The following is a 25,160-nucleotide window of genomic DNA, read 5'->3' on the forward strand; positions in this document are numbered from 1 at the left end:
AATAAAAGGGGTTAGGCTAGGCTAAAATTCAAACTGGTAGCAGAGCGTGGTTGATCAAAGATGCCTGGATCCGACAGTGAACAAAGGGAGACTACTAGATGGAGAAGGGAATGTCCTAGGTTTAGCGGGATACAAGAAGAATACAAAGAATGGAAAGGTCAAGCCGAAGATTGGCTATTGTTGTATGGAGAAGATACAAAATACCCAACGATAGAAATGAGAATGAGCTTAAAAGAGAAAGCCAGAGAGCTAGTGGAAGCATTAGATAGAGATAAACTTACTGGTACAGAGGGTCCAAAGTTAATCCTAGAGAAACTAGATAAAGCCTATCTAAAAGACTCGGTAATGGAGAATTACGGCAGAATAAAAAGATACCATCTAATAAGAAGAGAATCTAGTGAAAAGATGGAGGACTATTTAATTAGATACGAGAAGGCAGCATCTGAGTGTGAAAGAGCAATGGGGAAAGGCGTGCTTGAGGGGGAAGTCAAGGGTTATCATGTAATAGAGCAAGCAAATCTCACGGAAAATCAAAAACAAATGGTATTATCGGCTTGTGGGCAAGAAAAGCTAGAGTTTGGAACAGTGTCGCAAACAATGAAAAGACTATTTGAGGGATTAGGGACTAAGGAACGGGAATGGTGGGGGTCGTCAGAAGGCAATGCCAGTTCTGGGAGAGGGAGGGAAAACCAGAGATATCGGGAGGATGGAACCGAGGAAGGGGTGGTAGAAATCCTATAAACAAAGAAGGGAAGGTAACAGTATGTGCAATATGCAGCTCAGAATGGCATTGGGCTAGGGATTGTCCTCAGAATTTTCATAATAGGAAGAAAACTGAAACAAGAATAGAAGAAAATAAGCTGAAAACAGAAACTGGGACAGAAGAAGAAGAGGTTTATGTAGGAGAAGTTAATAAAATAGTGGAAGCATCGTGGGAGGTGGTTGATGCAATTTTGGACACAGGGTGTAAATCAACAGTTTGCGGGGAATTGTGACTAGCACGTATTGTCATGGATTTGAGTCAGGAAGAGTTGAGGAGAATGAGGGACACTAGGACAAGTCTAATAAAGTGTTTAATTTTGGTGAGACATCTTATAAGTCCAAAGGAATAATAGAAATACCTGTGATACTAAAAAACAGAAAGTTTTATTTGAAGACAGAAATTCTGCAGGGTGATATGCCCTGGCTGATAGGTAACCAAACCATGAGTAAAATGGGTATGACCCTAAATTTGAAAGAAAATTGTGTCATAATAGAAGTATTAGGGGGAATGAAAGTAGAGTTAAGAGAAGACGAACAGGGTCATTTAAGAGTACCTATAAGGAGGAGGAAGGTAGAAGAATTATTATTGGAGGGTTGGAAGGGAAAGAATCTGAGGGAAATTAAGAACAATGAAGAAATTACATTTAGTTTGGTCATGGAAGTGGAGGTAAAATATGGAAGCTAACAGAGGAAGCACAATGGAGTAATGGGTTTATCGTTACTAATGGAACAGATTGAAAATTGTGATTTTTGTAAAAGGTACATAAGAAACCCTGCCAAACCAGTAGTAGGCTTTTCTTGGAGTAAAACGTTTAATGAAGTTATAGCAATGGATGTGGGAGAGATAAAAGAGAGAAAGTTCTTGGTAATAGTGGACATGGCAACGAGGTATTGTCAGGCCTGTTGGATAAAAGATAAGAAACAAGAAACTATAATAAAGACACTTTTTGAGTGCTGGTTTGCTATATTTGGAACGCTCTCCAAAATATTGTCAGATAATGGGGGAGAATTTCAGAATGAAAAAGTAAGGAGGATGGCAGAAAGATGGAATATTAAAGTATTAGCCACAGCATCAGAATCTCCGTGGAGCAACGGATTATGTGAAAAGACCGTAGGCACGATCAAGGGAAGTGTAAGAAAGATGATGGAGGAAGAGGAAGTAGATTGGTCCATAGCATTGAAATGGGTAGTGAGTGCTAAGAACTGCTTAATGAATAATGGAGGTTTCTCTCCCAACCAATTAGTATTTGGAAAAAACCCTTCACTGCCTAACCTAATGGGAGAAGAAAGTTCAAGTCCTGCAAGCAGTGAAAAAGGGATGGAAGAGGGTATGGTAAGGGACACACTGATGCAATGCACAAGGCCAGAGAAGCATTTATAAAAAATGAGTCTTGTAATAAAATAAGAATAGAGTTAAATAAAAACATCAGAGAACATAAATTTGAAGAAGCAGTGGTAGGAGATGAGGTATTCTATAAGAGGGAAAATGAAAATGAATGGAGAGGACCTGCTCAGGTAGTGGGAGTATCGGGGAAAACAATATTAGTCAAACATGGGGATTCTTTAAGAGAAGTAGCTAGGATACATGTGACAAGGATTCAACGACGATCATCAGATACAGAAGAGATGTCGGCTAGAATAAATAAATCCCATGGTGTGAAAGGTAGATCAGATGGCCCAAATGAAGGGAAAGTAGATTGGCAAGAAGGAGAAGAGATAATAGTAGGTGGGAGAAGGAATGCAGACACAGAAGAGACTATAGAAAGAGAGGTGATAGAGGAAAAAGTGGAAGATAACGGGGAAAGTGGGTCAATAGAACGCAAGTTAATGGAAGAGATACCAAAATTCCAAAAGGGAAATAGAGTTAGAGCTATAAACAACGATACAGGACAAGTAGAAGAATGGACTATATTAGGTCTTGCAGGGAAAAGGTCAAGCCAAGCATGGGCTGATTCGTACAATGTACAAGACTCACAGTCAGGTGACAAAGGGTGGGTTAACTTTAGGGATTATAGTTAGGTAGAAAAAATTGAAGATGAAGAGGAAGTGTTGCTGGGATTTGAAAATAGAAGCATAATGGAAGCTAAAGAAAAAGAACTTCCAAGTTGGAGAGATAACCAGGTATATGAGGAGGTAAATGATGTTGGACAAAAAGCTATATCTACAAGATTGATAGTAACTGAAAAGATAAAAGGGGGGGAAAGGATATGTAAAGCAAGATTGGTAGCTAGAGGGTTTGAAGAAGAGATGGCAGAGTGGGAAAAGGATGCTCCCACATGCAATGCTGAAATTTTAAAATTTTGTCTAACCATAATAAAGGTGAAAAATTGGAATTGTTATACATTGGATGTCAAAACTGCATATTTACAAGGTGACGAGATACAAAGAGAAGTGTATTTGAAGCCACCAAGGGAAGACGGTTGGAGGGGATTATGGAAGTTGAAGAAAACCGTCTATGGGCTCAAGGATGGTATTGTAAAGTGGTGAAAGTAGTGAAGGAGCTTCAAGGTGAGAGAAGTAGACTAGAACCTAATATATTCTTTTGGAAAAAGGACAATAAACTGAATGGCATTTTGTGTACACATGTAGATGATTTTTGCTACGGATGAACTGAAAGATTCTTAAAGGAAACGATTGGGAAATTGAAGGGAAATTGCAAGTAGGAGAACAAGAGAGTAAAAGGTTCAAGTACTATATAGGAGTAGTATAGAGCAGAAGGAGAATAGATTTTCCCTTAATCAGTGGCAGTATATAAATTCCATAAGAGAGCCAGAGGCTAGAAGATATACGGGTAATAGAGTGCTAGAACAAAAGGAGTTAACTGAGTATAGATCAGTGGTAGGACAGCTGAATTGGGTATCACTACACACGACGCCAGAAATATCATATGATGTTAGCGAATTAAGTAAAGCATTTAAAGAAGGAACAACTCAGGATATGAAGAAGCTTATTAAAATTGTGAGAAAAACTAAGAGCATGATGGGCGAAGTTACAATAAGTGAGATGGAAGAAGAAAGGATTTATTGGGAAGCCTATGCAGACGCTTCATTTGAAAACATAGAAGATGGCCATACTCAACTGGGTTATATTATTTCCTTGACAGATGGGAAGAGGAGAAGTCCCATATGGTGGAAGTCTAGGAAATCAAGGAGAGTGGCAAAATCCACCATTGAGGCAGAAGCCCTGAGTGTTGGGGAAGCTGTAGAAGGATTGATATATTTCAAGCATTTGTGGGAAGAGGTAGTAGGAGGGAGAAATTTAGAAGCCTTGGTTAACACTGATAGTAAAACACTAATGACTGCCATCAAATCGAGCACTGGTGTAAGTAGCAAGAGATTAAAAATAGATATTGCAGCAATAAGGGAAACCATTGAATCCGGGGAAATAAAGGAGGTGAGATGGATAAAAGGAAAGGAGCAAGTGGCTGATGTATTAACTAAAGCAGGAGTTTCAGGGGAATGTATTAGAAATTATGTAGAGGGTAAAAAGTTGGAGGATGAAGGGAATTAAGAGGGGACTAGGTTAGGAAACAGTCGGAGGGGAGGGAGAAAGAGATAAGTGTGATTATATATTGTATAATTGTTATTGGTATTCTATACACTATTGAAATATGGTGGGTGTCCTATATATGGACAGCATATGGTTGATTCTAGAAGGTGTTTGTTGATGTATTTAAGTTGTGTTGTTACACCATAGGCTGTGACGTCATAGACAAGATGACGGCGGTGTCGGGGGGATGTGAACGATAACACGGGGAAGTTGAAAGCACGTGCTAGTAGTGTGTGGTTGGTAGGGGAGAGCTCTCTGTCTGGTAGGAATTTTTGGGTCGTAAGTCTTGTTGTGCTGTTGTTCTAAGGTGATTTCTGGAGTATACTGGAGTTGGAGAAAGTGTACAGGTGGGTAGATTATTCATTTGTGTAAATAAAAGGGGTTAGGCTATGCTAAAATTCAAACAGACAAGTTTTTCTTAAAAGCCACAGAGGAAATTGTACCTCTGACGTCATGTGCTCTAGCCTGCAGAGACTCATTGATGGAATTATCGATAGAGGAGTAAGCCTGTTTAATCACCTCACGCAGCCAGAATGAAATCGTGTTCTTGGACACTTTCCTTCTGGACCGACCAGTGCTAACAAAAAGTCTACGACGCCTAGGTCTAAGGTGACGAGTCCTTATCAGATAGCATTGTGGCACTCTGACAGGACAAAGCAAGAGCTCTTGCAGATCATTGTCCACAAAATCATTCAGTGAGGTAAGGAAAACGAGGCAAATCTGTCATCATGCACCAAGGGATTCTGGGTCTTAGCCATGAATTCCAGGACAAATTCGAAAGCCACAGACCCCCAACCCCTGGTGTGTTTCACATCATAAATCAGAGCATGAAGCTCCCCAACTCCTTTTGAAGAAGCCAAGGTCAACAGGAAAACTGTCTTTAAAGTCAGATCTTTGATAATCGACATGGGCTCAAAAGGAGCTCGAGTGAAACTTGTAACTTTCAGGACAGCATGATGCTCTACAAATAGTGGTGCTGACTGTAGTAGATGGTTATTATGGCCATGACCAAACTCATATTCATGCTGCTTGATGATAACGGCAATTGCAATTTGGTAATTCTGGGCCAAATTCATAAACTTAAGACAGCCTGAATGATAAAAGTGCAATAAAAAGAATAGCTCTATTGGTCACTTCAAGTTACAGTACCAGCATGAAGAGGAGATGGATGGGTAGGTTGTTGTTTTGTGACCAAATTCAATTTTGCTTTTCATTTATAATTCAAAAGTGGGCATATCTGCAAAACAAACTTCATTCATACAATACATGCTCAAAGTATTATACATGGGAATCGCAACAATATTCACAAATTTATATTATTCATCTCACCTCGTAGATTGGGTTTCCAGTAATGCGAGACAAATCTCTAAATTCCAGTTGAATGGTGGTAACCTCCGAAGTTGAAGAATCTGGCCCCCATTTAGGTTTGGAGGCTCTTCGGGAATAGAGATTTACATCAGCAAATGGCACACCAGAACCACTATTAAAAGCTGCTATGAGACGATCTGCTAAATCAATCTGAAAAAACACAGAGTCATCCCAGTAATTAATTTAAATAGTACTTAGTAAGTTTAACTGGCGGATTTAACAGATCTAATCAGTTTCAGCTAAATCAATATGAAAAACACCATGACATCCTAGTAACAAGATTGAATATATAAGCTACTTTATCCAAGTTTGACTAAAGCACTTAGCAAATTTAATCAGTTTCATAGCCGAATCTTCATTTGCTACTATTTGTCATTTTACTTACAGGTGTTACGTATATACAAACATGACAAAATTTTTATTAATAATTTGTATTTTTCATACCTAACAAACCTACAGTCTTAATATGAAGATTTATCCCCATGTTAAGACTGTAGCTTTGTTCGCCTTGATGTCTAAGACTTCTTCTAGAGGACTGATACATGGAGACTGATACATAGAGGTAGAAATTTATCATGTAGTATATGCTATACTGTATGATACATAGCAACACACAGATGCTTGAAAACCAAATACCCATACCTGACAGTAAGAAAAAGAGGTGGCGGAGCAGTCAACTCATTACCGTCTGAGATCAGTAATCTGTTAACAAATCTGTTTTATCTATGTGGATGGCCTCCGATTTTTTGCCCTTGTCCCATGTTAACTACTTTTCTTAAAATCTATACTTTTCACATTCTTCAAGTTAAGGGATCAAGTTTATATATGTCCTGACTGATATTCATATTCTTAAAAGGCATTCTTTTACAAAAGTGGACTGAATAATGTTTCTTTTCAGTATATTATTAAAATAAACTCTCATTTTTTTTGCCCTTGCCCAATTAACTTATAGTTTTTATTAACATGCAAAACTGCCATCTTACTATTTTTTATGCTGTCCTCTTCTCTTTTCCAGTAATTTTTGAGTTTGACCAATACAAAAGTTATCACAGAACTAACATAGGATTTTATTTCCACATCCTTTAATATTGCCAGAAAGTACTGTAGCCTTAACACAAAAACCTCAATGAACTTTGGATTAGCACTGGAATTTTTGTTGAAAAGTACTGTAATTTGTTGAAAAGTACTGTGTAATCTTTTTCTTAATGGGAGAATGCAACATTTTTGTCACTGGATATTTCTACACTGGGCATATGACCAGATTTTACAAGCAAAGCCATCATAGATTCTCTCTGTTTGCATTCTTTGAGGAGTCCTTTCTTTTTTCATTTCCTTTATATTACAGTTTTGATATTATAGTAAAAATTTCATGTACCAGCATACAAAACAGACAGTGCTGACAAGCATATTTACAAAAGCAGTTTAGAGAAAATTCATCTAACAAATTTCATCAAACTTACCGCCTTATCAAGGAAAACCTGCTCCTTAGTCAAGTGATATGATGATAAAAGTCCACCTAGAACTCTGATTGTTGTCTCAAAAAGGTTAACATCTTGATTAATGTTGAAGTTGAGCTGTGTAGCCACCCATTCTTGAGCCTCTGCAAATTCTGGAAAACAAGATGTAACCATGCAGAAATTCCAACAATCCTTTGATATTGTATGAAAAAAAAAATATTAAGACCTTTATTCCCTACAGGTTGCAGGATAAAAATACACAATCCAATTCACTTAAAGAGCAACTTACATTGTAAGTTATAACAATTACAGTGGTCCCCCCTGTATTCTCGGGGGATGCGTACCAGACCCACCGTGAATAGTTAGAACCCACAAATAGTTGGAACCCCTATAAAAATGCTGAAAAGAGCCTATTTTATTAGTTAAAACTCAAGAAAAACCCATAAAAAATTTTGATACTTAGTTTTTTTAATAGTTTTAATACAAAAAGTGCATTTTATGATGAAAATGATAAAAAAACCAGGAACTTGTGGATATTTCTCATAGAAAAATACCGCGAATATGCGAATTTTTCACAAATAATGCGGGGAAATGTTCCCAAGAGAAATCCGCGCATGAGTGAGTCCGCGAATCCGGAGAACGCGAATTCGGGGGGTCCACTGTACTATTCCAAGGTATGAAAATCTTTACTGCAAGTCCTCCTTCTGATTTTTTTTCATAGATAACAACCTATCACTTTCAATTTCTCCTCTCTGCCAGTTCTACCATAGAAAAAGCCTCACATCACGGATCAGGAACATTACGGTGATGGCCAGATGCTGATGTTTTTCATACAGGCAGTCCCTGGTTATAAAGGGGTTCCATTCCCGGCCGAGAACTGCTAACCAAAAATCGCAGATAATTATGGTAATAAATGGCATTAATGACATCATAAGCATCAATAAACTGCTTATCAGTGCCATTAACCACTTATTGGTACCAATAAACTGCTTTTTGATGCCAAAAATTGCTTACCATTGCTGAAAATCTTTTTAATGTATTGGCAAAGCAGAGTAAAACCAGAACACTGTTAACCGACAACACCAATAAGCGAGGACTACCTACTCAGTTTTGAAATCCTTACTTGTACCAAAGGTCTTTCTTCTGTCTTGGTAATCACGGTCACTTCTAAGAACCATACTCATTTCTCATCCTTAGTCTTGACTGTCATCTCTGCATCCCAGGTCTACAACCCAAGTCTCTTAAAGTTCCAACCAACTCAGCCATGCCTGTGACCAAGGTTGCCTCCTGGGCTTCAATAACCTCTGTCTTTTCTATATCCTAGGCTCCTTTTAAGCCCAAGCAACATTTTTCATATCTTTGAAACTACCCTCTGCAGATGCCTCAGCAATTTCTGTCACATTAGTGAAACAAACCTTCAAATTTGTCTGTGATCCTTGTCATTCACTAACCAGTAAAGGTTCTAGTTAGACTTCTTAGAGGTCTTATTTACCTGACCTGTCTGATAGAATCTCAATAAAGGGATGCTGAAACCAATAAAATCAACAGTTTACAACACAGACCTTTGCCATAATCACTGTCCTCTTCTGCACATCTGTGGTTGTCTTCCATATTGATAAAACCACAATCAATGAGACCAAAAAGGAGAATATGGCTGTGAAAGATTTGGACATAACACTCAGGAAGCCCAATGAATTAGAGACCTAGCTGAGTACAAGGCAATCATAATCTGGGTCAAATGAGAAATGAGTTAAGACAAAAGTTAATGCTCCAGGCTAAGTCACTGAAGGTTCCTCTTGCCCATACATTACTTGAAAAAAAGAATGGAGAACTTAATCTCTGAATGAATACCTAATCCATCCAGTGTAAGAGAATACAGACTAAACAGTATGCAAGCTTTCTTCCTTCATCTGACTGGCATAGGTAATCTTCTACAATAACTGCCACAGTACTCCCCAGACAAATGAATACACTCTCTACTACATATCCAATCTTTAAGATGCTGCAAAAAACTAGATGGTTCCCTTCAACGCTTTGCTTTTATCAGGGTATCATAAGACATCAGGTTATCATAAGACAAGTAAAATATCAATGCTATACTGAAATAACTGACAAAACTTATCAAGTTGCTGCCACAAATACATTAGCATAATATAGACATCAAAACTAATATAACCAAAAAGTAACATGAAATATAAAAAAAAATACTTCAAATATTACATATGCATTCTGTGACGGTGCATACAGTCACCTCTCAAATAAAGCATGTATAACCCTTAAACGCCGACTGGACGTATTTTACGTCGACATTTTTTGTCTCTCGGGTGCCGACTGGACGTATTTTACGTCGACATACAAAAGTTTTTTTAAAAATTCGCGGAAAAATACTTTCAGGCCTACCAGCCGAAAACTCTTGAATCACGCGCCTTGGGGGATGCTGGAGTTCACGGATCAAGTGTTGTTTTTGTTTAAAATCGTTACGCAGGCGCGCAAGCGCGAATTTCTTTCTTGCCGCACTAAAAAGTATCTGTGACACATCTCGGAAATTATTTCGTCACTTTGACATAATTTTTTTACCATTTTAAATTAGCCGTTACATGGAGTATTATATATGAAAATGTGCGCATTTTTATGTAGAATACACCAAAAAAATACTCATGATTGTAGCTTTTATCAGTTTTGAGATATTTTCATATAAATAACGATAAGTGCCAAAATTTCAACCTTTGGTCAACTTTGACTCTACCGAAATGGTCGAAAAACGCAATTGTAAGCTAAAAATCTTATATTTTAGTAATATTCAATCATTTAACTTAATTTTGCAACTAATTGGAAGTCTCTAGCACAATATTTCGATTTATGGTGAATTTATGAAAAAACTTTTTCCTTACGTCCGCGCGGTAACTCTTCCGAAAATAATCATACATGCGATTGTGGTAATGTTTGCACCATTTTAAATTAGCTGTTACATAAAGTTTTATATATGAAAATGTGCGCAATTTCATGCACAATACAACTAAAAACAACCCATGGTTGTAGCTTTTATCAATTTTGAAATATTTTCATATAAAAAATGATAAGTGACAAATTTTCAACCTTCGGTCAATTTTGACTCTACCGAAATGGTCGAAAAACGCAATTGTAAGCTAAAACGCTTATATTCTAGTAATATTCAAGCATTTACCTTCATTTTGCAACAAATTTGAAGTCTCTAGCACAATATTTCGATTTATGGTGAATTTATGAAAAAAAATAAAATTTTCTTTACGTCCGCGCGGTAACTCTTCCGAAAAAATCATACGTGCGATTGTGGTAATGTTTGCACCATTTTAAATTAGCCGTTACATAACGTTTTATATATGAAAATGTGCGCAATTTCATGTATAATACAACAAAAAATAGTTGAAGGTTGTAGCTTTTCTCATTTTCGAAATATTTGCATATAAATCACGATAAATAGAAAAAAACCACGTTCGCTCAAATTTGACTCTACCGAAATGGTCGAAAAAGCAATTGTAAGATAAAATTCTTACAGTCTAGTAATATTCAGTCATTTATCTTCATCGTGAAACAAATTCGAAGTCTCTAGCACAATATTTCGATTTATGGTGAATTTAAAAAAAAAAATTTAAAAAAACTTTCCTTCCCTCCGCTCGCTGATTCTCCGCCACAAATCTCCGAAATGCGTAAGTCCCATTCTCGGAATATTTGCTCCGTTTCATATTAGGCATTTCATAGAGTTTTATATATGAAAATGTGCGCAATTTCAGGTAGAATAAAACGAAAAATATTTGAAAGTTGTAGCTTTTCTTATTTCCGAAATAATTGCATATAAAAAAATATATATAAAAAAAATTCGACATTCGGTCAACTTTAACTCGTCAGATATGGTCGAAAACTGCATTTGTAAGCTAATATTCTTACAGTATAGTAATATTCAATCATTTGTCTTCATTTTGAAAGAAATTGGAAGTCTCTAGGACAATATTTAGATTTATGGTGAATTTTTGAAAAAAATATGTGTTTATGTCTGAGCGTTACGAATTCATGCATTATTTTGTGATAATATTTTCTCTGTGTTGCTTTTATCGTTTTACAATTTGTTATATACCAAAATGATCGCAATTTAGTGTACATTACAACGAAAAAAAAAAATTAACTTGTTACCTTTAAACGTTTTGCGCACAGCGCGATTTGAATACAATTATATATGAAATTTCGTTTTTGCGCTATCATATATCGCATTATTTATATATGATAATGATAATTTTTTTCATTTCTGATGGTTGCATACTAAACTTCAGGCAATGACAAAAAAAGGAGCCAAAAATGAACTCTTAATCTTCAAAACTAAGCGCGCTATGATTTTGTTTTTTGAAAAAATATTTTTTCCGCTCCCGCGCTCACTCTGAAACGTCTCCGGCACACGGGAGACATTTTTTTTTTTACCGCTTCGGCGTTTAAGGGTTAATTAACACGTTTTCAATTTAACGCAAGCTAGAAAATATTCAATAATGTTTAAAAAATGCGAAAATTTTGATTTACCGCAAATTGGCGCCGAAGCGGTTTTCAAATCACCCGCACATCAGTTCTGCAGTCAACAGCTGTCGACATAAACAAAGATATAGCACAGTTCACTGTATGTATTTATTTATTTATCAATACAGCGAAAGACTTTGTTTATTGTATTTATTAATAAAGCGAAACACTTTATTTATTGATAGTATGAAAGATTTTGCTGTTTTTCTTTTTTGCCTGACCTCCATAGTACAGGTATTCTCCTAGCCGAGCATATACTATGGTATATCGTATACATACAATTACAGCAGCCTAGCCTACAGTATACTCTATACAACATGCATGGTACAGTAATTAATATAAGCCAATTCTGGAGGTTCAATACATTCTGACTGTGATAATTCAGTAAAAAAAATAAATAAATAAATAATAAATAAGTAGACACGAAACAAGATCAGCTTCGTTCCGACATTGGCATAATTGAGCAATGTCTGGCTGCTGATGGCTACGTATAATTACGAACGTAATAAATATGCATCTTTTCCATGAAACCTTTAAAAAGTTATACATTACTTCACTGTATCCAATATTGTATGTACAGTATATACTCACATAACACGCGATTTTGCATATCATGCGACCCCCAAATTTTCACCCTCAAAAAATTATTTTATCACATATCTCACGTATCATGAGAGTTAAATTTACGAGACCAAAATTTAACAATAGGCTAACCTCTTTTCCTCCTCTTTATCTATTCCCTTTTTTAGTTAGGCTAACCCCTTTTTCTCCATCTCTTAATCTATCCCATCTTCTAATAAGTTTAAAAAAGTAAAAGAGAGTGCAAAAAGTATCGGTAGTAATGATATACTTGTTTGGAAAACGCATACAGCCAGAAACAGCTGATTTGCTATGAACAACCAATCTGATAAAAACAGCATTTTTGCTTGCATTTCAACCATCATACGATAGTAAAAAATCACCAAAGTTATGTTACAAATGACGTTAATGAGAATAGGACTGATATATTTTTACACTACAGGTAGTAGTCAACTTGCTACCGAAATTGGTTACGAGCAACCAGTCATAAATCGATTTGGACGTGTCAGCCCATGTTAATTTACCGAAAGAATATTATATTACTGTAGCCTACACTATGGTAATCAGTACCATCTTTACATATAGGGTAGCCTAGCCTACACTACACAGCATACTTTATACATATATGGCATACTTATTATTAATTTTAGCTAATTCTCTAGGTTCAATGCACATTGGCTTATGATGATTCAGTACAAAGAGAAATTTAATAACATTTAACAAGTTAGCCTCGCCTATACGATGATGATATCGTGGTACACATATCGTATATATACGAATACAGTAGCCTAGCCTTCAGTATACTGTAGTATATACTACATATACAATATAATTTAGTAATTTATTAATAAAAGCCAATTTTGGAGTTTCGATGCATTCTGACTATGACATATCAATAAAAAAAAAAAATTGGACACGAAATGGGAATCAGATTCCGACTGACATCTGCATACCTAATTGAGCGATGTCAGGCTGCTGATGGCTACGTATATTTACGAAATAAATACACAATGAATATGCACCTTTTCTGATTCTTTTAAAAAGTTATACATTTATTGTATCATAAAATACTAACAAAGCGGTCAGTGTTTTGGCTTGGAAATCAGCTGATGGCGAATACCAGTTTATTTCTCCGTATTAACTCAATTCGGAGTGAATTGCCTTCTTCTAGTTAGCGTAAAATATCTAGATACTCTACTAATATGAGACAAGGTAATTTGTCATTATACGACGTGTCATTATACGACATGTTTTTAAGTCGAAATATTAATTTAATTAGTCTCATGAACTAAAGTATTTTTTTCGTTAACGGATTGCGTTGTGGGCATGTTTATTGTGTAAAAATATTATGTGATTCTGTTCGCTTTTTTCACTTCATTTCATCGTAGTACGAACTGTACTGTTACATTACTTATCTTTTATCTGCGTGAAAAAAACAGTAAAATGTGATCTTTCAAGACCTGAAGTTTTGATTAAAATAATTTTCTCTCAATTTTATCTAAGGGTGTGTTTGATGGCATAAGTTTACTGGAGTTATAGCCTTACTCGCTATGGATAAAAGATCGGCAAGGGCATATATTGCTAAATTTAATCTGTAAGTTTTAGCCGAAGTTGAGGAAAGAATGTTGATATGCTAACGACTATTATTGTGCATCGGCAACGTGAATGAAACTTTCGCAAACTTCGGTATAGTACCTCAAACTCAACCGTAAACAAAATTTGAGAGAAATGTGTTTTAATCAAAACTCTTGGGCATGAAAAGAACACATTTTACTGTTTTCACTCCAATAAAAGATAAATACATAAAGCTCGTAGTATTCTGATGAGATAGAGTGAAAATATTGAACGGAGTGTTGATTTTTGTTTAAACAATAAACATGCCCTCAGCGCCATCTACTAACAAAAAAAATAACTAGATTTTCTTCACAAACAATACATTTTCAAGTGATATTAACTTGGAAACACTTTGTATAATATAAAATAACCTTGTCTCATATAAATAGAGTATCTTGAGATTCATTTGCGCTAACTAGAGGCAAGAAAGTCGCTCTGATTTGAGTTTAACACAGCAAAACAAACTTACTTTGCAATTGCCCTCAGCTGATTTCCAAAACAAAACATTGATTGCTATGTTTGTATTTTACAATACAAACAGGCAGTCCCCAGGTTACGACAGGTTCGGGTTAAGACGTTCCGTTCCGAGGTTAAGGCGCTTCTCAATTATATTCATCAGACATTATTTCCAGGGTTATGACGCCTACAACGCTCATCTGACAGATGAAATATTACACAAAAAATGCAAAATAATCAATATTTGAAGGTTTTTTTGATGAAAAATGCAATAAGAATGCAGTTTACATAGTCTTCTTAAGATTTTTTACAATGTTCCGGCTTACGACAATTTTCGCCTTAAAACGCGTCTCAAGAATGGAACCCCCGTCGTAACCCGGGGACTGCCTGTACTAATATGAAAATACATATAATATTATTGGATGTAGTGAAAGTAAAACAAAACTTTTTAAAATATCCATGGAAAAGATGCATATCTATTATGTTTGTGTTTTGTTTTTAAAATATCCATGGAAAAGATGCATATCTATTATGTTTGTATTTTATCATATGATAGTAATAGTATATGAGTATATATGATTATTACATACTCGAATTTTATATCTCATGTAAGATGCGACTCCCTTAAAATAAGCTCCAAAAATTAGGGCTTCAAAAGTCGCATGATATGCGAGTATACAGTATTCTCATATCATTGTATTTATATAATAATAACATAGCCATCAATGTTTTGGCTTGGAAATCAGCTGATGGCAAATACGAGTTTATTTTGCCGTATTTACCTAAATTCTATGCGAATTTTCTTGCTTCTAGTTAGCATAAACAAATATCTAGATACTTTACTCTTATGAGACAAGGTCATTTTTTGTTATACGAATAAGTCTCGTTGTAAACTAAATTATTTTTTTCATTAACAGATTGCGTTGGGAGCATGACTATTGTATAAAAAAAAAAGTAATTCCATTCGCTATTTTCACTTGCTTTCAACGCACAAGCTTACATAAAAATACATCATTCCTATTCTACATAGCATCATTTATAATGTAACTACGGTAATTGTTTACTATCGTACAATGGTTGAAATTCAAGCAAATGGAAGTTGCTGTTATCCAATTTGGTTGTATTTAGCAAAAAAGGACAGTTCCCGAAGTCCAGGAATGTAAGCCCATTATTACTGTTATTTCTTATGGGAAAAATATGTTTAAATAACGCATTTTTAATTAATGCAAACTCTCCAGGAACGTTACCCTCGCGTTAATTGACAGGTGACTGTATTTAATTTTATAATTGATACCAGCTTTGTCAGTTACATAAACAAAGATGAAAAGCAATACAGAGTGAATTTTGTTACTAGTCTCAAATGATTATTCCCATGGATGCATCACTCTTTGAACAAAATTATATTTTTATAATAAAATGAGATTTTATATGTACATATACTCACCTAGTAATTACTTAGCTAAGTTTCTACTCGATGTCAATTTAAATTTTGAAATCCGCGTTAGCGATAGCCTTTTGTTTATGTTGGTGACAGACCCCTTTCAGGGTAAAAGAGGAACAACTCATCCACGAGCTCAATTACAATCTCATTTTATTATAAAAATACCATTTTTATATCAGTAACTTACCCAGTAATTACTTAGCTGAATGCAAACTGTGGGTGGAGGGATTCATGAACCAGACCCCATGACATTAAAAAAATTTTTAATGAAATGAGAGATGGCATTGAAACAATGCTTGTTGTTCCTTACCTGGTGGGACACCTGCTATAGGAATTTACTGCCTCTGGTTGGCACTCATCTCCACTATGTAGCAGCATAGCGGCATGGCCAGGATTGCCTATACAGACTGAAATAGGTGCTTTATAGTGAAGGAGTACTCCAATCACTAGATGAAGCAGCTACAAGAGCCTGCAACGCTGGATATAAGAGATCGACAATGAGGTGAAAGATAAACATTTAAATCCCCTTGCCCAGGGTGCAGTACAAAATAACATATAACAACCGCACATTCTGTCACCATCACCCATAGAAACATATAACCTCAACCACACACTAAAAACTGGTGGGAGCTCTAGGTACTCAGTACCCTCAAGGCTCTTCAAAAAACTCAAACACAAATACCAAGGCAAAGAGAGGTAAGGAAACCAAGCTTCCTACGCTTCATCCCAAACACTACATCAGCTACAGACAAAGGTCCCAGTGTACTACAGTTATCGTATTCCGCTCTGACTTCACATAAATAATGCACAAGGAAAACCGACTTGCACTTCCAAAAAGTTACCTGTAGAATCGCTGCCAAAGAGAGGTTATGTTTAAATGCTACAGACATCAATATAGCTCTAATATCATGCACTTTTACCTTGAGAACAGGTAGATCATCTTCTTCAATTTGAGAATGCGCCTCTAGGATAAGTTCTCTTAAGAAAACAGAAATTGCATTTCTGGATAAGGGCCTCAAAGAGTTCCTTACCGAAACCAAAAGTTCCTAGCAGGGCCTCTGACCATTTCTGTTCTCTGCATATAATATCTTAAGCCCCTCACAGGACACACAACTCTTTCCTCTTATTACGGGCCTAAGATGTCCAAGAGACTATTAACCCTTAAACCCCTATTGGACGTATTAATCATCGACGAAAATTGTCTGTTGGGTGCCGAATCAACGTATAAAACTTTTTTTAAATTCGCGGAAAAATAGTTATAGGCCTACTTGGCAAAAACTTTTTAATCACGCACCTTGAGGGATGCTTGGAGTTCACGGATCAAGCTGTTGTTTTGTTTACAATCGTTACCCAGGTGCGCAAGTGCGAATTTCTTTCTTCTCGCATTGAAAAGCTTCAGTGACAGATCTTTGAAATTATTTCGTCACTTTGACATCATTTTTGCACCATTTTATATTAGCCGTTACATAAAGTTTTATATATGAAAATGTGCGCAATATCATGTAGAATACAACAGAAAACATCCCATGGTTGTAGCTTTTATCAGTCTTGAAATATTTTCATATAAATAATGATAAGTGCCAAAATTTCAACCTTCAGTCAACTTTGACTCTACCGAAATGATCAAAAAACGCAATTGTAAGCTAAAACTCTTATATTCTAGTAATATTCAATCATTTACCTCCATTTTACTACAAATTGGAAGTCTCTAGCATAATATTTTGATTTACGGTGAATTTATGAAAAAACTTATTCTTTACGTCCGCATGGTAACTTCCGAAAAAATCAGAAATTTTTTCGTCTGATTGTCGTAATGTTTGCACCGCTTTATATTAGCCATTACGTTAAGTTTTATATATGGAAATGTGTGCAATTTCATGTAGAATACAACAATAAACAACCCATAGTTGTAGCTTATATCAGTTTTGAAATATTTTTGTATAAAAAACGATAATGCCAAAATATCAACCTTCGGTCAACTTTGACTCAAACGAAATGGTCGAAAAACGCAATTGTAGGCTAAAACTCTTACATTCTAGTAATATTCAGTCATTGGAAGTCTCTAGCACAATATTTTGATTTATGGTGAATTTTTGAAAAAAAAACATTTTCTTTACGTTCACATGGTAACTCTTCAGAAAAAATCAGATATTTTATTGTCCGATTGTCGTAATGTTTGCACCGTTTTATATTAGCCGTTACATAAAGTTTTATATATGAAAATGTGCACAATTACATGTAGAATACAACAAAAAAACAACCCATGGTTGTAGCTTTTATCAGTTTTGAAATATTTTCATATAAATAATGATGTGCCAAAATTTCAACCTTCGGTCAACTTTGACTCGACCAACATGATCAAAAAACACAATTCTAAGCTAAAACTCTTACATTCTAGTAAAATTCAATCATTTACCTTTATTTGGCAACAAATTGGAAGTCTCTAGCACAATATTTCAATTTATGGTGAATTTTTTTAAAAAAGAACTTTTTCCTACATCCGCGCTTCAACTGCCGAAAAAATCTGAAATTTTTTCATCCGATTGTCGTAATGTTTGCACCGTTTTCTAATAGCCAATACATAAAGGTTTATATATGAAAATGTGTGCAACTTCATGTAGAATACAACAACAAACAACCCATGGTTGTAGCTTTTATCAGTTTTGAAATATTTTCATATAAATAACGATAATGCCAAAATATCAACCTTATGTCCTGAATTTTTTAAAAAAGAACTGCCCCGGAAAAAATATGACAGTTTTGTTCATAAGATTTTGCGTACAATGTTTGCACCGTTTGTCTAATAGCCAATAAATAAAGGTTTATATATGAAAATGTGTGCAACTTCATGCCCCACTAGAATATAAAACAACAAACAAACCCAGGGTTGTAGCTATTACAGTTTTGAAATATTTTCATTTTCATAAATTAACGATAATGCCAAAATATCAACCTTCGGTCAACTTTGACTACCGAAATGGTCGAAAAACGCAATTGTAAGCTAAAACTCTTACATTCTAGTAATATTCAATCAGTTACCTTTATTTTGCAACAAATTGGAAGTCTCTAGCACAATATTTCGATTTATAATGAATTTTTTAAAACTACTTTTTCCTTACGTCCACGCGGTAACTCTTCCGAAAAAATAAAAAATGTTTTCGTCCGATTGTCGTGATGTTTGCACCGTTTTATATTAGCCGTTACATAAAGTTTTATATATGAAAATGTGCGCAATTTCATGTAGAATACAACGAAAACAACTTATGGTTGTAGTTTTATCAGTTTTGAAATATTTTCATATAAATAACGATAAGTGCCAAAATTTCAACCTTCAGTCAACTTTGACTCGACCAAAATGGTCGAAAAACACAATTGTAAGCTAAAACTATTACATTCTAGTAACATTCAATCATTTACCTTTATTTTGCAACAAATTGGAAGCCTCTAGCACAATATATTGTGATTTATGGTGAATTTATGAAAAAACCTTTTCCTTACGTCCGTACAGTAAACTTCCGAAAAAATCTGAAAATTTTTCGTTCGATTGTCGTAATGTTTACACCGTTTTATATTAGCTGTTACATAAAGTTTTATATATATATATAAATCTGTGCAATTTCATGTAGAATACAACAAAAAACAACCCATGGTTGTAGCTTTTATCAGTTTCGATATATTTTCATATAAATAACGATAAGTGCCACAATTTCAACCTTCGGTCAACTTTGACTCTACTGAAATGGTACAAAAACGCAATTGTAAGCTAAAACTATTCCACTCTAGTAATATTCAATCATTTACCTTTATTTTGCAACAAATTGGAAGTCTCTAGCACAATATTTCGATTTATGGTGAATTTATGAAAAAAAACTTTTTCCTTACGTCCGCATGGTAACTGCCGAAAAAAACCGAAATTTTTTCGTTCGATTGTCGTAATGTTTGCACCGTTTTCTATTAGCCGTTACATAAAGTTTTATATATGAAAATGTGCGCAATTTCATGTAGAATACAACGAAAAACAACCCATACTTGTAGCTTTTATCAGTTTTGAACTATTTTCATATAAATCAAGATAAATATAAAAAATTAGTCAAATTTAACTCGACCGAAATGGTCGAAAACTGCAATTGTAAGCTACAAAACTTACAGTCTAGTAATATTCAATCAATTACCTTCATTTTGCAACAAACAGGAAGTCTCCAGCACAATATTTTGATTTATGGTGAATTTTTTTAAATAACTTTTTTCTGGGCTCAGTTCGTGTCGCTGCGCGAAATATCCCTTTAATCCATTATTTCTAAGGTAAATGAACTAACAAATACCAGAGAATAAATAAAATAAAGAAAAAGGTCAGTATAACTGACTCGCTCACCCTCCAAGAGGGCGTCGGTATGAACACTAGGGCGAGTGAGACCACTACCACGAACCTCTTACCAATAGAAATCTCCTACGACAAAACCCCCACAAGAGGGGAGCCGACCCACAGAATGGGCAGCAACTACTACTACTCCACCCCACGCTACCGACTGCTGCGCCTCTGGTGGCCATCCTTTCTGTTAGCACGTGCCTTATCAGACGTACTTTTTTGTCTCTGTGATTTTCGTGCCCCTTTGTGAGGATTTTATCTAGTTATGGAGCGTTCAGCCATCGCATCAGCTAAGTTAAGTATTCCGTAAGGTTCCTACTTAGTTTTTTCCAGCTTTGAGTCAGTATTTGCCGTTTTTTAGGTATAAATACTGGCTCGCGGCCGGAAGCATGGGGGCATTGTTCTGCCTCGTGGCGGGTTCGTTCTTGGTCTTCCATACCTAGAACCTTCCCTTTTACTTTACGCTCTATTACTAGTTACCTACATTATGTTAGGGGTCCAGCCTACTTGGTTTATGTCATGAATGCATGTCTTCTTTTACCTTGCGTAGGCATTTAGTTTCTATCCAGACCCTAGCCACAGCTCTTAGTATCGGCCCCGGCTAGCTTTGAGTGGTAGACTTTCTCTCGGGTTAGTCGTACACTCCTGGATTTTTTCTCCTACTGTTTTATTTTCCTACTTTCATTTTAATTTAATTTTTAGGGATTTTGTGTATTTTAGGTTAGCCTACGGCGTCTGGCACGTTAGCGTAGCCTAAGTTCAGTATATCATGGTCCCCATCAGTTTTATTGCTTCCTCTCATCAGTTTTGTTGCATCTACGATAGCATCTCGCTGATTAGTTTGGTTGCATTAACCTAGGCTATGTTTTTTTGTATGTTTTATCGAGTTACCGCTTCGTGGTCACCATGTGATCGCGATGCAGCCAGGCGCCCGTCCAGTCACCCTGCCCTCCTCCCACTCTCCCATAGAGCCGGGGAGAGGGAGGTCCGTCCTCGCTCGCTCCACCCGGGCCTGTCTCCCTCTCTCCCTACGCGGAGAGAGTAGGGGAGGCTGGACAGACACAGGACTGGACTTGACCGTTCTCTCTGCTTCACGGTGCTTTGTTGTGACTGGGTAGGGGGATTGGCCTTCCCCCTCCTTTGTTACTCTGTTGCCCCGATGTTTGCTCGAGTCTGTTTCGCCCTCTCGCTCCTTCCCGGATTGTCGGTGCTTTTTTATCTTACCGGAGCTCCGTCAATCACGAGGAAGGGAGCTGGTTCCCCGCTTGCGGGCGGACCTCAGGCGTACAGTTGGTCTTTTAACTAACCATCCCGTCTCGTCGGTATACCGGGAGACGAACACCTCCGCGACCCGGAACCATTCCGGAATTTAGTGCTATTTATGCTTAAGTGTATTTTAAGTTTATTTTAAGCTATCATAAGTTTAATTTAAGCTAGCTTAAGCCGGGTTCCTCCCTTACCTCCGTTGTCACACCGGATCACTCCGGGGTTATAGCCTATTCAGGTGTAAGGGAGGGGTTATGCCCAAAATTTTTTCGCTCTCCGGCATGCATCGAGTTCTATTAGCCTGTAACCGTGATGTCTTTTATGGTACTCATGTATCTTTTCACTTACAGACCACCAACTGTGAGCATCCGGGATGCAACGCCATGCTCCAGGACCCCTGTGGATATGAAGTCTGCAGGTCCCACGCTCCGTGCGCGACTCCGCATGGGAATCTGCAGGTCTGGTTCCACGAAACCTGCACTATCTGTTACGATCTCGTGAGTCAGTTCTTAGACGGGGTAAGTATTTCCAACTCCGTACATGAATTCCAATGACTGTTTTAGATCTTAAGTTTAATTTTAATCTTTTATTTTAAGCTTAAGCTCTCTTTATGTTGGGTATTACATCCCCGATAACTTTTAGGTTCAGCCTAGTCTTAGTTTAAGGTTTAATTTTAAGTTTAAACTTAAAACTAATGAACCCCCTCTCTTCCAGGCTGCTGCTGTTAGAGAGACCGCTCTGGCAACCCTGAGGGCTTGGGTCGGCGGATTCGGGAAGAACGCCGCCAAGGGACAGCCCTACATCCTGGAGAAGAGGATGGCTGTCCTGCTGTTCCCCAGCGGCAAGTCGACTGGTTACGTCGACCCGGCAGAAGCAGCCCCGACTATGGCGGCGATCCAACAGCAGATCGCCACTTCGATAAAGGAACCAGGCCACGATATCTCATCGGAAGTCGCGACACTGGATTTAAATGTAGAACCGATGGTAGGTGTTGACGACCTGTTGGTCGAGGTAGGTACGTTGGACGCCCAAGGGCTTCCCTTGGGCGCCACTGGATCTTCTTCGCCTGCTAATTCTCCAGCTTCCTTCCCAGGCTTTACAGGAGCTGAGCTCCTTTATGCTTCACCCGATGCTTCGGTGAAACCTAAGGTTAAGGGCCAGAGGGTACAGAAAACCCTCAAAAAGACGTCATCGTCGTCCAAAAAGACTTCGTCGGCGTCAACATCTCGTAAGTCTCCGGCTGCAAACCCCGGAGCAGAGAAGTCTAGAGCTTCTGCTTCAAGCTCGAAGTCCTCTAAGAGCAGGTCTTCCAAGGAGAGGCCCCGTACTCCGGCTGAGCCAGCAGTCTCTCCTCTCCCCTTGGTACCTGTTCCAAGTTATCCCTCTACCTCCGCAGCAGCTCCGGCTTTGGATCCCAATGCTGGATTGTTGCAACACATGGGAGACTTGGTCGGCTCTCTGAGGAGCAGCATGGAGCAGATGTTCTCCCGGTTGTCCGATAGGATTACGTCCCAGGACAATATAATCGCCGGACTTAATCAGGCCCCTCTAGCTACTCCTCCAGCTTTCGGTGCTGGACTGCTTCAGCTTCCACCTCATGACTCTCTGCCTCCATTCTCTATGAACAACCCCTGGAGAGTGGCGTCATACGCCCCTTTCCAGGACGGCCTTATCTCTATTCCGGAATGTGGTACTCGAAGGATTGAGGACTTCGAGTTCTACCCGGAGGGCCTCCAACCGCCGTTCATTGGCTACGCCAGACTTACTGACGCAGCCATGACTAGAGAAGAAAAGGTACCGAAGGAGACAGTCCTCTACTCACGTGACCAGGCTCAAAGAGAATGGCTCAGGTGTTTAGAGGAGATGGATTGTTCTAACACGAGAATACAAGCCTTTAAGAGTCCCTTCACCATTTTTACGATGGAGGAGGGAACTCCTCTTCCCTTCCTTACCAAGATAGCAACGGTCACCATTCCAGCTGCCCAGAAGGGTGAATCGTTACCTCAATTAAGGGAAGCAGACCCCACATCTCCTTTGCTCCCTTCACTTGGAGAATTGTGGGAAGATTTGCCTAACACCTTTTCGGCTGGCAAGCTCAAACCAGACTGTGCTATGGATCAGTTCAGCGAGAAGCTGCCTAGGCTTCCTGACAGCCTCATTCAAGCTGAATTTGAGGCCAAGTCTAGGCTTGCCAGGTCCATGAATACCATGGCAATGACGGAAGTAGCGGCTATTTCTTATGCTTCAGAGCCGCTCTTCAAGCTCCTGACTAAGTCCCAGACGCATACCGTCCAGTCTGATATGTTTGAGTTTGCTACAGCTAGGATTAACTGCCGGAAGCATGTCCTCCAGGAAGCAACTATTCGTCATGAGCCGAATAAGTTGCTTTCCTCCAACATCTGGGGGGCAGACCTCTTTCCTGAGTCGATGGTCCAAGGAGGTCCAAGCTGAAGCAACAAGGCTCAACCAGAGCCTTAAAGATCGTTGGGGTCTCACAGCTAAGAGACGCCAAGACCAAGCTGCAAAAGGTAAGTCTCAGAAGAAACTTAAACGTTACCAGCCTTACCAAAAGAAGCAGCAACGTTTTACCCAGGCTGTTTCGGCTGTACCTATGGTACAATCAGCCCAACCCTCTACTTCTAAGGCTCAGTCACAACCTATTTATGTGATTTCCCCCCAGCCTCAGCCTTCCACCTCCTACGCTATCTCCCCAGCCTTTAACCAAGTGTTCGAGGGCCAGGCCTTTCAGCACTATGACCGGTTTGGCAGGGGAGGAAGAGCTAGGGGATCCTTTCGTCAGAGAGGATCAGGAAGGTCTCTCAACAGGGGAAAACACTTCCGTGAAGGCCGCGGAGGTCACTCAAGTGGCTGGGCATTCAATGGAATCTATCCTCCCATACTCTGTCGATTCCATCAGCCAAGAGAAAGGAAATAGCGAAGTCAGTAAAGCAATTTCTAAAGCACAAATACGCTTCAAGGAGAAGAAGCCAGGAAAGAATCCTGGGTTCCCTCCAATTTGCCTCAGTGACAAACATCTTGATGAAAGCCAAACTGAAAGACCTAACCAGAATCTGGCGCTCACGAGCAAATGTCAGATCCAGGACAAGTTGTCATCAATCCCACAGATTCTACGGAATCGTCTGTGCCCTTGGGCAAAATTGAAGAACCTGTCCATATCAGTACCCCTTCAGTTTCCTCCTCCGGGGATTACCATCCACACAGACGCTTCATTAAGCGGCTGGGGAGGATATTCTCAGTTCAAGAAGGTTCAAGGAACCTGGTCACCTCAGTTCCGCCAGCTTCACATAAACGTATTAGAAGCGATGGCGGTGTTCTTGACTCTGAAGAGGTTACGTCCGCCAAAGAACTCTCACATAAAGTTAGTTCTGGACAGCGCAGTGGTAGTCCATTGCGTAAACAGGGGAGGCTCCAAGTCAAGACATCTGAATCATGTCATGGTAGCCATCTTCTCCCTGGTGGACAAGTTCAGTTGGCACCTCTCCTCCACCCATATAGCTGGAGTGAGAAACGTCATAGCAGATGCTCTATCCCACTCAGTTCCTCTGGAGTCAGAATGGTCACTGGACAACAGTTCATTCCAATGGATTCTCCGGAGGGTTCCAGGTCTGCAAGTAGATCTATTCGCATCTCAAGCGAACCACAAACTTCCATGTTATGTGGCCCCCAACCTGGACCCTCTGGCCTATGCCACGGACGCCCTGTCCATAGATTGGAACAACTGGAGAAGATTTATGTCTTTCCT

The 25,160-nt window shown here is 38.1% G+C and overlaps 1 protein-coding gene across 4 annotated transcripts in view; it reads right to left on the minus strand.

Moving 5' to 3' along the window:
• The window catches only part of LOC135219666 (endoplasmic reticulum mannosyl-oligosaccharide 1,2-alpha-mannosidase-like), a 222,109-nt gene that overhangs the window by 76,219 nt on the left and 120,730 nt on the right, over positions 1 to 25,160 (minus strand). For all 4 annotated transcript variants that reach the window (XM_064256613.1, XM_064256614.1, XM_064256616.1 and 1 more), the window contains exons 6-7: positions 7,140 to 7,288; positions 5,641 to 5,829 (exon numbers count right to left, since the gene is read on the minus strand). In XM_064256613.1, coding sequence (XP_064112683.1) covers positions 5,641 to 5,829; positions 7,140 to 7,288 — 338 coding nt within the window. The remainder of the gene's footprint in view (positions 1 to 5,640; positions 5,830 to 7,139; positions 7,289 to 25,160) is intronic.

The sequence above is a fragment of the Macrobrachium nipponense genome, chromosome 1, assembly GCF_015104395.2.
Source record: "Macrobrachium nipponense isolate FS-2020 chromosome 1, ASM1510439v2, whole genome shotgun sequence".
Lineage (NCBI taxonomy): Eukaryota > Metazoa > Arthropoda > Malacostraca > Decapoda > Palaemonidae > Macrobrachium > Macrobrachium nipponense.